At 47.7% G+C, this 16,964-nt stretch overlaps 1 protein-coding gene across 3 annotated transcripts in view; it reads left to right on the top strand.

The window, feature by feature from the left end:
* The window catches only part of INTS1 (integrator complex subunit 1), a 75,531-nt gene that overhangs the window by 21,458 nt on the left and 37,109 nt on the right, over positions 1-16,964 (top strand). For all 3 annotated transcript variants that reach the window (XR_014557756.1, XR_014557757.1, XM_083711234.1), the window contains exons 16-26: positions 83-174; positions 926-986; positions 1,935-2,132; positions 3,769-3,898; positions 5,395-5,574; positions 7,745-7,894; positions 9,212-9,391; positions 10,928-11,032; positions 13,314-13,481; positions 14,587-14,698; positions 16,728-16,889. Coding sequence is in view for 1 of the 3 variants with exons in the window: in XM_083711234.1 (XP_083567360.1) it covers positions 83-174; positions 926-986; positions 1,935-2,132; positions 3,769-3,898; positions 5,395-5,574; positions 7,745-7,894; positions 9,212-9,391; positions 10,928-11,032; positions 13,314-13,481; positions 14,587-14,698; positions 16,728-16,889 (1,538 nt within the window). In the remaining 2 variants the exon portion in view is untranslated. The remainder of the gene's footprint in view (positions 1-82; positions 175-925; positions 987-1,934; positions 2,133-3,768; positions 3,899-5,394; positions 5,575-7,744; positions 7,895-9,211; positions 9,392-10,927; positions 11,033-13,313; positions 13,482-14,586; positions 14,699-16,727; positions 16,890-16,964) is intronic.

Here is a 16,964-nt window from a genome sequence, read left to right as displayed (position 1 = left end):
CTTTGGGCAAGGGAAACATTTTTTTAAAAAAAAAATATGAAACTGCAGCAATGCAATATGATTGTTTCTGTTTGCTTTGAAGGTACCAGCCTCCAAATCTGGCCATCTCTACTCTCTACTGGAAAGCTTGGCCTCTTTTGCTCGTTGTTGCCGCATTCAACCCCGAAAACATCGGTGAGTGTATTGAGGACAAAAAGAAAAGCCTGCTGGATCGGGCCCAGGACCCATCTGGTCCAGCTACCCTGTATCCCCTTACCAAACTACAGTGCTCTGAATGGCAGAAAGTCATTCCCTTTTCCTAGGAAGCTCAAGGAATTGTAGCTCTGCGAAGGGAATAGTGGGGGAACTCTCAGCATCCTTAACAAACTACAACTCCCATAATTCTTTGCTGGGGGAGCCATGGCTGTTTAATTATATACAGTGGTACCTCGGGTTACAGATGCTTTAAGTTACAGGCGCTTCAGGTTACAGACTCCGCTAACCCAGAAATAGTACCTCAGGTTAAGAACTCTGCTTCAGGGTGAGAACAGAAATCATGCAGCAGCGGGAGGCCCCGTTAGCTAAAGTGATGCTTCAGGTTAAGAACAGTTTCAAGTTAAGAACGGACCTCCAGAATGAATTAAGTTCTTAACCCGAGGTACCAGTGTGTGTGTGTGTGTGTCTATGTCTATGTCCGTGTGTGTGTGTGTGTGTGTGTGTGTGTGTGTGTATTAGCTGAGGGTGATGGGAATTGTATTCCAATGACTTCCAGAAGGCACCAGTTCAAGGAAGGAACTGACAGACAAAAATAACACGTGATCTACTGGGGAGAGGTGTGTCATTGGGCAGAGTATTGCAGAGAGCTGTGTTCAAACCTCTGGCTGTTCTGCATGGGTGCCATCTCAATTCTCTCTTTCTCTCCCCACCCCCCCTGCTTGTGTCTTAGGTCTGGCTGCCTGGGACGAGTACCCCACGCTAAAGATGCTCATGGAAATGGCCATGACTAAGTAAGTATGCTAATCCTGCCTATTTCGGGGAACTTAGTCTGTACATAGGGCAGGATGTAGAGACTGATTCCTGAGTGGGCCAAACGGATTGTACAATTTCTGGCTGCAGGTGGGTGCTGCGTTAACATTAAAAGAGCGGGGGAACCAGCCGAAGGCTGAAGATTAGCACAGGAGGTGTCCTCCTGTCTTGACCACAGATGAAAACTCAAAATGGGAAAGGCTGGGAAGGCAGGGCAAGAGTTTCTGATAGCTCCGAGTTAGCAGCTATGACCCTTGGAAGAGGTGCTCTTTACAGTGTTCTGTGCTCCTGACACTGCTTTTATGTCCTCTTAACACCAGGGCCTTTTGTGTGGTGGTGCCTGCATGTGACGTTAACATATGAGAGTGCTGGAGGTGAAATAGTTAAACAGGTTACCCAATCAGAACCCAGGGGGTGGAGTCAGAGGGACTATAAAACCAGCTCTCGGAAGGGCGAAGGGAGGAGTTCGTTGAGAGTTAGTTAGGTGGTTGGTTGGAGTGGGAGTAAATTGGAACAGAGTCTGTGGGTAGGTTGAGTTAGTGTAGTGAAATGAGCTGAGTCAGGGGCTAGGAAGACAAGTAAATATCTGAGAGGTGGTTTAGGGAGTGAGAGCAGGTAGCGGAAGTTATAGGTCTGGATAGGCACCCCATGATTGTAATTGACCGATACCATTTATGAAGCCACACGCTCGTTAAACTGCAATAAATAAACAGAAGTTTATGTTCCAATTTAACCCTGACAGGACTCAGTATTGTACCAGGTAAGGCCTAGGTGGTGGCAGCGAGAAATAAAGTGGTGGCACAGGGATCAATAGACGGTGAAATGTCCGGGGACCCTGTATGATCCCCACACTGCCCTCTGGGATGTGATCCCAGGAAACATCATTGATCTCCTCCTGTGGTCTTATATTTCCCTGATGTTCCCCTCAGCAATTACTCCTACCCTCCTTGCACTCTGACGGACGAAGAGACCCGCACGGAAATGATCAGCCGCGAACTTCAGATCTCGCAGCGGGAGAAGCAAGAAATCCTCGCTTTCGAGGGCCACCTGGCGGCGGCATCAACCAAGCAGACCATCACGGAGAGCAGCAGCCTCCTGCTGTCTCAGCTCACCAGCCTGGATCCCCAGTAAGCAGCCTCTGTTCCCCCAGGGCAGCCTTCCCCAACCCGGCGCCCTCTGTACGATCTGAACTGTGCCGGTTGGGGTGGATGGGAATTGTATTCCAAAGGAGACACAAGTGACACAAGTTCAGGTCTTTCAAAGTGGGGGGAGATCATGGGATGTACCATAAATGAAGGTGTGGGTGGTGGTGGGGATTCGGGAGCCCTCCCTGTGGAACATTCTCCCATCAGATGTCAAGGAGATAAAGAAGTTCACACCTCTTGGAAGACCTCTGAAAGCAGCCTTGTATGGGGAAGTTTTTAATGTTTGGTGATTTATTGTCTTTTTATATGTTTTGGAAGCTGATCTGAGTGGTCGGGGCAACCCAGCCAGATGGGCAGGGTATAAATAATAAAATTGTCATTATACAGTGGACGCTTGGGTTGCGAACGTGATCTGTGCGGAATGCATGTTTGCAACCCGCAATGCTGCGTCTGCACACGTGGGGGTTGCGTTTCGGCGCTTCTGGGCATGTGCAAAGCGCAATTTAGCTCTTCTGTGCATGTACAACCTCCGAAACCCGGAAGTAACCTGAAGCAAACGTAACATGAGGTTGTTGTTGTTTAGTCGTGTCCGACGCTTCATGACCCCACGAACCAGAGCACGCCAGGCACTCCTGTCTTCCACTGCCTCCCGCAGCTTGGTCAAACTCATGCTGGTAGCTTCAAGAACACTGTCCAGCCATCTCGTCCTCTGTCGTCCCCTTCACCTTGTGCCCTCAAACTTTCCCAACATCAGGGTCTTTTCCAGGGAGTCTTCTCTTCTCATGAAGTGGCCAAAGTATTGGAGCCTCAGCTTCAGGATCTGTCCTTCCAGTGAGCCCTCAGGGCTGATTTCCTTAAGAATGGATAGGTTTGTTCTTCTTGCAGTCCATGGGACTCTCAAGAGTCTCCTCCAGCACCAGAATTCAAAAGCATCCATTCTTCGGCGATCAGCCTTCTTTATGGTCCAGCTCTCACTTCCATACATCACTACTGGGAAAACCATAGCTTTTACTATACAGAACTTTGTCGATAAGGTGATGTCTCTGCTTTTTAAGATGCTGTCTAGGTTTGTCATTGCTTTTCTCCCAAGAAGCAGGCGTCTTTTAATTTCATGGCTGCTGTCACCATCTGCAGTGATCATGGAGCCCAAGAAAGTAAAATCTCTCACTGCCTCCATTTCTTCCCCTTCTATTTGCCAGGAGGTGATGGGACCAGTGGCCATGATCTTAGGTTTTTTTTTTTGATGTTGAGTTTCAAACCATGTTTTGCGCTCTCCTCTTTCACCCTCATTAAAAGGTTCTTTAATTCCTCCTCACTTTCTGCCATCAAGGTTGTGTCATCTGCATATCTGAGGTTGTTGATATTTCTTCCGGCAGTCTTAATTTTGGCTTGGGATTCATCCAGCCTAGTGACTGTACTAATAATTTTTTCCTTTGTGAACTGCCCGTCTGACAGCTTTGCCCTGGCCGCTCTGGCCTGTGTGCTGTCCTTTGCCTGCGCTGCCTCGCTTCTGCCTCCCCTCGAGGCAGACCAGTCTTTAGCAGCCTCCAGGGAAGCAGTGGAGAGGTGGGGAGTGTTGGGATAAAAGCCAAGAGACCCCCTTCTGTTCCCTTCTCAGGGGCCCCCCTCGCCGGCCACCTCAGCCTGTCCTGGACCAGGTAAAAAGCTTCAACCAGTCTCTCCGCTTGGGGCACCTCCTCTGCCGCAGCAGACACCCCGACTTCCTGCTCAACATCATCCAGAGGCAGGTGGGTCACCCCCAGGGCTGGGAAGTGCCATTTGTGGGGGGAGGCAGGGGAATCGAAGGCAGCAGAGGGCTGCCGCTTGGTTTCATCATTCTGAATGCTATCCATCGGGAAACGGGGAGCCTTTGGGGTCGCACCAAATGGTTCGACTCAACGTCTGGATGCGCTGAGAATGTTGGAGCAAGGATTGTTCAATCGGAGCAAGACTGAAAGAGGGTTGGGAAGAGATGGAAGGCTGAGGCTGGAAATGGGGCGGCTATTGTAGAGCGTTGGGAACGGCACACGGTTGCCTCTGCTTGGTGGTGGCCCTCTGTTTGCAGAATTCCTCCACCATCCCAGTTATTTGGTTGATCCCATCAGTTCTGGCTTTCCATCCAGCTTCAAAGACCCATTCATTCATTCATTCTTTTAAAAGAAGACACCTCAAAGCAATTTACTCAGAGAAGAAAACGATAAGATTCTCAGTGAAAACTTAAAAACAATTAGAACATTTGAAAAATTAAGACCACGTAAACTAATAATAATAATAATAATAATAATAATAATAATAATAATAATAAATTTTATTTATATCCCGCCCTCCCCAGCCAAAGCCGGGCTCAGGGTGGCTAACAATAATCAAATAATCAAACAATCAAATAATCACACATTCTAAAAATATTTCATTATAAAAATTAATTAAAATCAAATTAATGGCAACCGATTAAGCAAAATTCTGTGCAGGTTGCCAGAGGAGGGAGTCAGGCTGCGCCCTGACCAAAGGCCTGGTGGAACAACTCTGTCTTGCAGGCCCTGCGGAAAGATGTCAGGTCCCGCAGGGCCCTAGTCTCTTGTGACAGAGCGTTCCACCAGATTGGAGCCGCAGCCGAGAAGGCCCTGTCTCTAGTTGAGGCCAGCCTAACCTCTCTGAGGCCTGGGACCTTGAGGATGTTATTATTTGCAGTCCGTAGGTTTCTCTGTGGGACATACCAGGAGAGGCAGTCCCGTAGGTACGAGGGTCCTAGGCCGTATAGGGCTTTAAAGGTTAAAACCAGCACCTTAAACCTGATCCTGTACTCCACCGGGAGCCAGTGCAGCTGGTATAGCACCGGGTGAATGTGATCTCGCAGCGAAGACCCTGTAAGGAGTCTCGCCGCGGCATTCTGCACCCGCTGGAGTTTCTAAAAACAGATTTAAAGGCATGTCAACATTCTGTGTATCTGGGTAGGCTTGCTTAAGCAAAAAATGTTTTTTTCAGGCGCCATAAAGAGTGCTGCCTGTTATCAGTAGTTCCAAAGTGTAGGAGCCTCCTCACTCAAAAGATGGATTTCTTACAGGTGTGGAGCAGGTATTGTGTGGCACCTGTAGCAGTGCCAGTTCTGCAGACTGAAGCAGCCAAGTGGGCTTATTTTTTATTTATTTTATTTATTGGCTTTATCTACTGCCCTATACCCGGAGGTCCCAGGGCTTAGGTGGGCTGAGGTGGTCCCACAGGTAAACCTGACCCTCTTCTTCCTTAGGCGTCTTCCCAATCGATGCCCTGGCTGGCAGACCTGGTTCAGTCCAGCGAGGGCTCCTTGGATGTTCTGCCAGTGCAGTGCCTTTGTGAATTCCTTCTGCATGACGCCGCTGACGAATCTGCCTCTGGTGAGGAGGAAGAGGAAGGAGAAAGCAAAGAGCAGCGTGCTAAGAAACGAGAGGTAGGTGCTCTCTCTTTGCATCGGCCACTAGCCATAGCAATAAAACAAAATAAAATTTACCGAAGACAGAGGTAAAAACCTAACTATACAAAATGCATTCTGGAGGTTTAAATTAATAATCAAACAATAGACGTTACAGTGGTGCCTCACAAGACCAAATTAATCCGTTCCGCAAGTCTCTTCGTCTAGCGGTTCTTTCGTCTTGCGAAGCAAGCCCATTGACGGCTTAGCGGATTAGCACTATTAGCGGCTTTTAGCGGCTTAGCGGATCAGCTGATAAGCGGCTTAGCGGCTTAGAAAAGTGGGGGAGGGGGGGAAAACCGCAGGAACTCGCAAGACATTTTCGTCTTGCAAAGCAAGCCCATAGGAAATTCGTTTTGCGAAGCACCTCCAAAACGGAAAACCCTTTCGTCTAGCGGGTTTTCCGTCTTGCGGGGCACCACTGTATTCTAATTGTCCCTGCTAAAAAAACTACAGTTTTTGCAAGGACACAGTAGCAATGGTTTTTGCAAGCACAGTAGCAATGGTTGAGTGACCATTTATGGCTAGTAGTAGAGAGGTAAGAACCTTAGTCCTCAAATCTTTATGCAAGCTAGAAGCACATGAGTTACTGATTCAGTACTGCCATCTCCACACGGACACAACCATTTTTCCAGCGGGATTTTTTGAAATTGACCCTCAAGTGAGGGAACTGCCAAAACGCCCTTGGAGCTGGATCTCAGGCTGAACGATGGGAGTGGAGACGCTCCTTGAGGTCTACAGGGCTGAGGCCACATAGAGCTTTAAAGGTCAGCATCAACACTTTGAATTGCGCTCAGAAATGTACTGGGAGGCAGTGTAGATCTTTTACGACCTGTGTTATGCGGTCCTGGTGGCTGCACCCAGTCACCAGCCTGGCAGCCACATTCTGGATTAGTTGTAGTTTCCGGGTCACCTTCAAAGGTAGCCCCACATAGAGCGCATGGCAGTAGTCCAAGCGGGAGATAACCAGAGCATGTACCACTCTGGCGAGACAGTCTGTGGGCAGGTAGGGTCTCAGCCAGTGTACTGGATAGTGTTGGTAGACAGCCACCATTTTTTAAGGTTGCTGAGGGTTGTTAAGAGAGCCCAATATTCCTCTCAGAGCTACCATTTCCCCAGAGTTTCCTGTGAAGCGGAGTTGATCGCTCAACCACTCTGGGGATGGTTGCCCTGTGAGGGATACAGGAGATCTCCTAAACACCCTCAGCACCCTTAGCAAACTGCAGCCCCCATAATTCTCTGGTGGAAGCCAGAGACCACATAGCACTGGTCTTGAAACACCTACACTGGCTCCCAGTACGTTTCCGAGCACAATTCAAAGTGTTGGTGCTGACATTTAAAGCCCTAAATGGCCTCGGTCCAGTATAGCTGAAGGAGTGTCTCCACCTCCATCGTTCTGCCCGGACACTGAGGTCCAGCGGCGAGGGCCTTCTGGCAGTTCCCTCACTGAGAGAAGCCAAGTTACAGGGAACCAGGCAGAGGGCCTTCTCGGTAGTGGCACCTGCCCTGTGGAATGCCCTCCCACCAGATGTCAAAGAGAACAACTACTACCAGACTTTTAGAAGACATCTGAAAGCAGCCCTGTTTAGGGAAGCTTTTAATGTTTGATGCATTACGGTATTTTAATATTTTGTTGGAAGCCACCCAGAGTGGCTGGGGAAACCCAGCCAGATGGGCGGTGTATAAATAAATTATTATTATTACTACTACTACTACTACAGTGGTACCTCGGGTTAAGTACTTAATTCGTTCCGGAGGTCCGTACTTAACCTGAAACTGTTCTTAACCTGAAGCACCACTTTAGCTAATGGGGCCTCCTTCTGCTGCTGCGCTGCCGGAGCACGATTTCTGTTCTCATCCTGAACCAAAGTTCTTAACCTGAGGTACTATTTCTGCGTTAGCGGAGTCTGTAACCTGAAGCGTATGTAACCTGAGGTACCACTGTACTACTACTATTACTACTACTACTACTGTTTAAAGGGGCATCAGAGCTCTTCAGATTCACGGTGTGGATGCGGCCTGAGCGGTTCTTTGAACCCCAGCCTCCTTTGCCCTGGCCTGGCCACGGTAGCTGCTACCCCACATCAGCTCTCAGCGGTCCAGTAGCTGAGGAACCGCTGGGAAGAAACAGCGACCTCTTTCTCCACAGAGGCAGCAGAAGCAGAGGCAGCTGCTTGGACGCCTCCAGGACCTGCTGTTGGGACCCAAGGCCGACGAGCAGACCACGTGCGAAGTCCTCGACTATTTCCTGAGGCGCCTCAGCTCCTCCCAGGTGGCCTCGCGGGTGCTGGCCATGAAGGTAAGGAAGATGGCGAGGACGGTGTCGCCGGGCCTCTCTTGAGCCTCCTGAAACGGGACCGCTTCCCAGGAAGATGCTTCTTCAGCTCAAGAAGTCAGGCAGCTTATTCCACTGGTAGCTTGGCCATCTGTTGCCCTGTGTACCCATTCGGATGTGGGTCTCAAATAAAAGGATAAGATTCAAATGGCAGTAAGCACAACGAGTGCAGCAAAACATGGCAATATATCCATAAATCCTAAGCTGATTGAGAGTTAAGCAGGGTCTTCAGCCAACTTTCCATTCTAGTTGTTTATTATTATTATTATTATTATTATTATTATTATTATTATTATTATTATTATTTTCTAGCTGACATTCTGAGGCTACTGAGCAGCCCTCACTAGACTGTTTAGGGTTTGGGGGGTGTTTTACTCCCTTTGTTGGCTTCTTTGAAAGATAGTTTTGCCACCGAGCCATATGAGGAGTGGTTGAGGGAATTGGTTATGTTTAGCCTGGGAAAAGAGGAGACTGAGAGGAGACAGGATAGCCGTCTTCAAATACCTCAAGGACTGTCACATGGAAGAGGGAGCAGCTTGTTTTCTCCTGCTCTGGAGGGGAGACCCGAACCAATGGCTTGAAGTTACAAGAAGGGAGATTCCGACTCTACATCAGGAAGAACTTCCTGACAGTAAGAGCTGTTCGACAGTGGAGCTGTCTCACTCGGGAGGTTGCAGACTCTTCTTCCTTGTAGGTTTTTTAAGTAGAGGTTCGACAGCCATCTATCTGTCTGTTAGAATTCCTGCTCTGTGATTGCAGTCATGGGATTGTCTTTCACATGACGGAATATGTTTTGACTCCACAGAGCGGGAAGTGACGGAGACTGGATGTTTGTGTGACTGTGTTCTGTGAAGTGGGACTGTTGTCCTTTGTTTTTTCTCTTTACTGTCTGATGCTAGAGAGAGAGGGAGCCATGTTGCAGTGCTCCGTGTGTGTTTATATGTAAATAAAGTAGACTAGCCAACATGCCGAGTTGCTGGGGTTCTGTCACGCAAGCTGCAAAGACTCTGCGGATCCCTAAGTTTGCCGGTGTCGGTTGGCATCAGTCACTGTGATGTTTGGGCAGAAGAAAGCTTATGAAGCTCCCGAAGGATCAACCAGGAGGGAGAGAACATGCCAGTTGGGTCCTGCTCGAGTGTAGGGCTAAGCTCCTGACATTGTCATGGATGTTTAGTTGAGATTTCTGCATTGCAGGGGGTTGGAGTGAATGACCCTCGCTGTCCCTTCCAACTCTGCAATTCTCTGTATTGTATTAATCTGCCTCTGTCCTCCTTCCTGCAGGGCCTGTCTTTGGTGCTTTCAGAAGGAGGACTCCGCGACAGAGAGGAGAAGGACCACCCTATGGAGGAAGACTCTGGGGACTCAGAGCTCCTGCAGGGCTACCAGTGGCTTCTACGTGACTTGCCCAAACTGCCCTTGTTTGACAGCGTTAGGGCCGCCACTGCGGTTGCTTTGCAGCAGGTAAGATCTCCCGCTCGGGGTGACACGGAAGATGGCTTCGTCTCAGGACTCGGTCGCTAATCTGACTTGTTTCTCGGTTTAGTTCAAAATGCAGGTCTTCACCTTGTAAGAAACTGAAGGCGAGCTGGTCTTTGACCGTAATAAATTACCTATCCATCTAAGAACTGATGGGCTTGAGACCAGGGCATCTCGCGACCCGGCCTCTGATGAGCCCCAGTCCACATGCTACATAGCTAGAAAAGCAGTGCTGGGCCCTCTCCCTCCCTCCCCATAGATTTTACTGAAACGAATCTAAATGAAAAAAGAAAGAAAGAAAAAGAAAATACAAAGCCCTCTCTCAAAGGTAGATTTTAATCCTTAATTCTTTTTTAAATAATTTTATTTTTATTTTTATTATTTTAGTTTTATTAGTTTTTCAATTACAATCCCATAATAGCCTCATTATAACAATACCGATTTATAATACAATTATTAATACCAATTGTTCAAATACTGAATTCTATAATTTAGATAAGGTGGCATGCTAAATTCGATGGTTTGATTATTTCCTTTATTTCTGCGTTCCAAAATCTTGTTAATTTCAATTACATTCTGGTCATAATGATAATCCCTCATACAACAACTGCAATATTAATCACTTCTATTTGTGTCGACCCATTAAATGATTTATAAAACTACAAGTGAGGGACTCAAAACTAGATCCTTGTTCTCCCTGTGTGTGTTTGTTATTCTGTCCGTGGTGTTTCTTCCTGTCTTTGAAAGATGTTATGTTTTTCTTTTTTTCTTTCCCCCGGTTGTTGCTATTTTCTCTCATGTCTTGGATGGAGCTATCTTAATCCTTATTTCACCCAGAAGGGGTTGGACACACAGTCACCCCCAGCTCACCTGGGAGCTTCCAGTTTATCCTCCTAGTCTCCCAGCCTGGGAGATCTTCCCTTCCCTGCCTCTTACACAGGTTCCTCAGTGACCCAGAGTAGAGGACACACACACACAAACCAGAAGCAAAAGAAAGAAAAAAGAAACACAGCCCAACAAGGCAATGACAAAAATCCACCAATAGCATACAAATCCATATGGCTAACCTGATCCAAAACACCCACCCACCCCACTCACACACGAAAACAAAGACCACCACAGCCAACCACAAGTGAACAGCCACACCCATGGCCAAACCCAACCTTTCTCACCACCAAAGAAACACAAATGAACAGCACGAGCAACGCTGACACCAAACCCTACATACATTAAGCAAAATAGAAACATCACCACCCGACCCCCCCATCTTCCCCCCCTCCTCCCCCCCAAAAAGTCTCAACAAATGAAACTGATTTGTAAAAATGTTACATGGAAAAAATGCAAGAGACATTACACATACTTGTGTAAAACAAGAAAATCTTTAACAACAAAATTAAAATAAAATAAAGGAAAAAAGAAAGGAAAGGGAGAGAAATAAAATAAAAAGGGTTTCCAATTTTCCATTAGTTAGTGTTGAGCCCCCTTGAGTCTGAGAAATACAATTCTTTCTGCCATTTCCAGGCCATCCACATGGAGACGGATCCTCAGACGATCAGTGCTTACTTGGTTTACCTTTCCCAGCATGCTCCAGTGGAGGAACAGGGACAGCACAACGACCTCGCGCTGGTGAGAGAGAGGCCTTTCGTTTTAAGGGCCAAACACACGGATCTGTGGTGGTTCCCTCTTAACTTTCTCCTCGGCCATGTGTTCTTCATACCAGGTTCTTTGGGGACATTGCTGGACTGCAGCTCCCAGCACCCCTCACCACTGGCCACACTGGGAGGGCTGATGGGAGCTGGAGTTCAAACACATCTGAAGGGCCACAGGTACCTGGCGACTCTTCTAAGTACAGTCGTACCTTGGTTGTCGAACGCCTTGCAGATCTAACGTTTTGGCTCCCGAATGCTGCAAATCCAGATGTGAATGTTCCGGTTTGGAACGTTCTTCAGAACCCGAATATCCGCCGCTGCTTCCGATTGAGTGCAGGAAGCTCCTGCAGCCAATCGGAAGCCGCACCTTGGTTTCCGAACGGACTTCTGGGACAGATTAAGGTTCCACCGCAATGGGCTTCTGAAAACCAGCTGCTGGAAGCTGCAGAAGGGGGAGAGAGCTCCTTTTTCCTTCAGGTTTCCTGCGGTTGTCTGGTTGGCCACTGTAAGAACAGGACGTTGGACTAGGTGTGTTCTCTTAATGCCTGCTTGTTATTAACTGATAAATTGTGGACCTCTTTGGATAATTGGGTTATTTGAGAGGCAATACCTCTAATTTGGAGGGACGCAGGTGGCGCTGTGGGTTAAACCACAGAGCCTAGGGCTTGCTGATCAGAAGGTCGGCAGTTCGAATCCCTGCGATGGGGTGAGCGCCCGCTGCTCAGTCCCTGCTCCTGCCAACCTAGCATTTCGAAAGCACGTCAAAGTGCAAGTAGATAAATAGGTACCGCTCCAGCGGGAAGGTAAACAGCGTTTCCGTGCGCTGCTCTGGTTCGCCAAAAGCAGCTTAGTCATGCTGGCCACATGACACAGAAGCTGTACGCTGGCTCCCTCGGCCAATAAAGCCAAATGAGCACTGCAACCCCAGAGTTGGTCACGACTGGACCTAATGGTCAGGGGTCCCTTTACCTTTACCTTTTACCTCTAGTTTGTTGAAAGATATGCTCAACCGTTCTTGCAATTAGAGTTAATTGGGTGCTCTCCCTGCTTGCTATTCCTTCCTCTCTTAGTGGAACAGGATCAACTTGTCCCATTGCTGGATCCAGTTCCACGCTCTCACCTTGAATACTCTCCCCACACTCACAATAATCATCAAGGGGAGAAAGCCGTTTTTTGTTGGAACCATAAAAGCAGATTTGTTTTAAAAAGTCCTCTATTTTAGATTGTTTGGGAACCGGTGAGAGAGCTACATCCTCTGGGTCCTTGTAGCGTTTACTAGCAGGCATATCGTCCCCCTGGGGAGTAAACAAGGAGAGGTTTCCCCAACCGAAGAAGAGAGAAAAAATAGAAAGTGCTCAGTTTGTTCAATTGAAGAGCTTCTCTGTGTGGTGACTGCCAGGAGTTCCAGGAACAAAGTATAGAAGGGAGCTGGCGGTTAATAGCTAGCAACTGGCGGACTGCCCAGATGTTTCTCATAGCATAGACAAGAAGGTGCTGATAGAATCTCAGTAGGTTGGTAAGTTTAAAAGTAGAGAAGTAAAAAAAGGAAAACTTACTTCCCTGGGTAGCAATCAACGCTAATTACAGTCCTGTTATCTGCGGAGCTCTGAAGCCTGCTTCCTAATGTTGCCATCTTGGAACTCCCCCTGTTGGACTAGGTGGGCCTTTGGCCTGATCTCACAGCCTCTCATTAATAATAATAATAATAATAATAATAATAATAATAATAATAATATTTATTTATATCCCACTCTCCCCAGCCGAAGCCGGGCTCAGAGCGGCTAACAACAGTCAAATAATACAACATTCTAAAATCATTTCATTATAAAATCTGTTCAAATCAGATTAATGGCAACCATTGGGCTAGAGTTCTGTGAGGATTGCCAAAGGAGGGGGTCAGGCTGTGCCGTGGCCAAAGGCCTGGTGGAACAGCTCTGTCTTGCAGGCCCTGCGGAAAGATGTCAAGTCCCGCAGGGCCCTAATCTCTTGTGACAGAGTGTTCCACCAGATCAGGGCCACGGCCGAGAAAGCCCTGGCTCTGGTTGAGGCCAGCCTAACCTCTCTGTGGCTCGGGATCTCCAAGATGTTTTTGTTTGAAGACTGTAAGGTCCTCCATGGGACATACCAGGAGAGGTGGTCCTGTAGGTACGAGGGTCCTAGGCTGTATAGGGCTTTAAAACCAGCACCTTAAACCTGATCCTGCACTCCACGGAGAGCCAGTGCAGCTCTCATGCCTTGTTTGCCGTTGACTTTCTCAGGACGTGGCCAGGCTGATTGTGGAACGGTCCACCATCATGACCCACCTCTTCTCGAAGCTCTCCTACAGCTCAGAGTCTGACGCCGTGCTGGTGGCCCTGCTCTCCGTCTTCTCCCGCTACATCAAGCGCATGCGCCAGAGCAAAGAGGGCGAGGAGGTCTACAGCTGGGTGAGTGTCCCTCTCCTTCCCCGCTGAGTCCCTGGAGGAGTGCCTGCCCTGTTACTCAGTGACCCCGTGTGTTACGGTCATGGGGGGGAGCCCTGCTCATCGTCCTGTCCAGGACAGAGGCTGGGAGAAGGACAGCGACACAAGTCAGGGCTTTCTTGGTGGCAGCCCCATGTCTTTGGCATTCCCTCCCAAATGATTTGGTCTGCCTCCACAGAAAGGAATGTATCATTCCGTGTAAGTATCTACAATTCACGTTCGGTGAATGAGGCTTCCATCCATTGTAGCGTTGCAAAACAGTTCGTTTGAAAACCAACAGGACACACAGCTAATCTATTTTGTTGTTGTTTTGGCGTAGGGTTCCCTGCGATTAGGAAGTAACTATGAGTTATGATGCCTTTATTGAATTGTGTCATTGTTTTGAGAAATGTATTGTTGTTGTGTTTATTTATATGCAATTGGGTTTGATATTATAATGATTGCAATGTTTGTGTGTGTGTTTTTAATGCTGCTGCGATTATTGTGAGCTCAACATTTGTTGTTGGAAAAGCAAGATACAAATATGTCAAATGAAAAAGGAACTGAATACTTTTTTATTTGTGCATGATCCAATTCCACGGTGTTTTATCTACCGTTGTTTTATCAACAACTACCGTGTTGGACTCACTGTATTTTAATGATCATTGAATTTTTATTATCATTGCCTTAAACCTCTCTGAACTCCATTTTGGAGAAAGGGCTTGATATAAATCTATCAAATAAATAAATAAATTCACCCTCTATATTTATTTTGGTTTTACTCTCCCTTTTGGACAAGCCCTTGCAAGGCCGTTTATGATTTTTAAAAAAGCAGTGAAGCAATGAAATAAATTGCATGTATTAGAAACAGGATCAGTTTTCTTTTTTTAATGTAAGAGACAGCAATAAAAGCTTTTTGGAGGTATGTTGTTGTTTTTTTTAATAAAAAGGATTGATTTAGAAACGTTCTCCCCAAGGAAGGGGCCAGGCGAGATTCTTAGGGGTGAGCATTCTGCAAGTGAGCAGCCGCCATTTTTCTCCCAACAGCGGTTGCATTTCATTACCCAATCTTCTCTCTTCCTCTCTCTAGTCGGAGTCCCAAGATCAGGTGTTCCTCCGCTGGAGCACCGGAGAAACAGCAACGATGCACATCCTGGTCGTCCATGCCATGGTGATTCTGCTGACTCTCGGACCACCTCAAGGTGAATGATGGAGGTTAGGTATTTTCCAGTGGATGCTGGATCTGCCTCTCTGCCCAGCCTCCTTTGCCCCGGGCAGGAATTAATAGATCCATGCCTGATTGAGCCAAATGGAATGGGGAATCTCTCCTTGAATCCCTGCAAAGCTTCTTTAAGAGGCTCTGTCTTTCTCCTGTGAAAGAAGAGAATCTGTGGAATGAAGCGCCAATTGCAGATTTCAGTTTGGTGCTCCCGGTTTCTCTCCCCCTTAAATAAATGAATATAAGGTCCCTAGACCTTATAGGTGCAGAGGCAGGTGAGACAAATACCCGAGGAAATCTCTGATGCCTTAAGCAGTGGCTACATAGCAGTTTCCAGTGGATCTTCTTTAGCGATCTCTTGTAGCCGAGTAAGATTGTCCTTCATGAAGACGGTCTTAATAGTGAATCCATAAGGCCAATTCTGGATCCACACGTCCTTCCACAGTGGAGACATAGGTTTCTGGGCAGCAGTTGATCACGGTGAGGATTTGCCAAGCGTGCCTTCCGCTTAGTAACATTTCTCCCTTGTGTCCTGAGTTCGAGCGTCTTCAAAGCCCACGACACCTTTGGTAAAAGATGTTCTCCAATTGGAGCGCTTGCAGGCCAGTCAGTGCTTCCCAGTTGTTGGTGTTTATACTACATTTTTTTAGATTTGCCTTGAGAGAGTCTTTAAACCTCTTTTGTTGACCACCGCTTTCCATTTTTAAGTTCGGAATAGAGTACAGTGGTACCTTGGGTTAAGTACTTAATTCGTTCCGGAGGTCCGTTCTTAACCTGAAGCACAACTTTAGCTAATGGGGCCTCCCGCTGCCGCGCGATTTCTGTTCTCATCCTGAAGCAAAGTTCTTAACCTGAAGCACTATTTTTGGATTAGCAGAGTCTGTAACCTGAAGCGTATGTAACCCGAGGTACCACTGTAGTTGCTTTGGAAGATGATGATCAGGCATCCAAACAACATGACCAGTCCAACGAAGTTGATGTTTAAAAAGCATTGCTTCGACCCTGGAGATCTTTGCTTCTTCCAGTACACTGGCATTAGTTCACCTGTCTTACTAGTGATGTGTAAACTTTTTCGGAGACGCCGTTGATGGATTCTTTCGAGGAGTTGGAGATGGCGTTTATAAGTGGTCCGTGTTTCACAAGCATGGACCTGAGCGCCCCGTGTGGCTTCTCGCCTGTTCAATACGACCAGCAGAAGCTGAGTCAATTCTGCCCACTGGCCTGATTTGCATAATGGATATAGAGGAAAAGATATTTTTTTTGTGGGGAGGAGACGCTTGGGTGAACTTGAGCAGGATTTTGATGCACACATATCTCTGGTGTTAATAGGGAGTGGGCTTTGGTGGGGCGGCTTCTGTGACCCTCTCTATGCTGTTTCTTAAGTTGCGGTAAAAGATCATTTGCCAGTTTGCTGCCTCCCCAAAAAAACGTCTTTTGTGCTGTTACCGCCCCACAAGCACAGGGGGGGGGGGATTTGTCGTCCAGAGCACCAGGAGGGGCACCATGTTGATGAAGGCACCAGGTTGCTTTGTAAACAAGCATTTTGGTTTCCCTGTGAATGTCCTAGTCTTCATACACTCTGCACTTCAATCTGGAGAAAGCTTTACTTGCAGAGCTCACGTGATGCTGAATTTTGGCATGAATGTCGGCCCTTTGTGGAAAGATAACTCCCCAGGCAGGAGAAGTGATCGACACTTTCCAACGTTACACCATTGTGTTGGATTTGTGACACTGCAGAGGGGTTGTTTTGTGCTTGTTGGTGCAGCACTTTGGTTTTTGGGATGTTGAGCAATAGGCCAAGATTTCCATAAGCTTCATAAAAGATCTCTCCCCAAAAACGTCTTTTGTGCTGTTACCACCCCACAAGCCCCAATCAGCACGGGGGGTGGGGGGGTGGGGGGTGTAATTGTGGTCCAGAACATCAGAAGGGCACCAGGTTGACGAAGGCTGGTTTGGGGTATAGCAAATATGTGCGAGGCAAGCAAGATGACTCTCTGAACATTTATTTAAAGCCGGGGGCGGGGACTTTTCCACCCTGCTGGACATCTGGTTCCCCGAGAAGAAGCCCCTCCCCACCGCTTTCCTGGTGGACACGTCGGAAGAGGCTCTTCTCCTCCCAGACTGGCTAAAGCTGCGCATGATCCGTTCAGAGGTGCCTCGGCTGGTGGATGCAGGTAGGTAGGCCGGCCAGCCTGGGGATATGGGAAGAGACGTCATTGGTGGCCTATCTGTTAAACTATCCTCCATAC

The sequence above is a fragment of the Podarcis gaigeae genome (genome assembly GCF_964106915.1).
Source record: "Podarcis gaigeae genome assembly, chromosome: 14".
Lineage (NCBI taxonomy): Eukaryota > Metazoa > Chordata > Lepidosauria > Squamata > Lacertidae > Podarcis > Podarcis gaigeae.
Note: the sequence above shows the minus strand (reverse complement) of the source record. Positions and strands in the feature narration are given on the sequence as shown.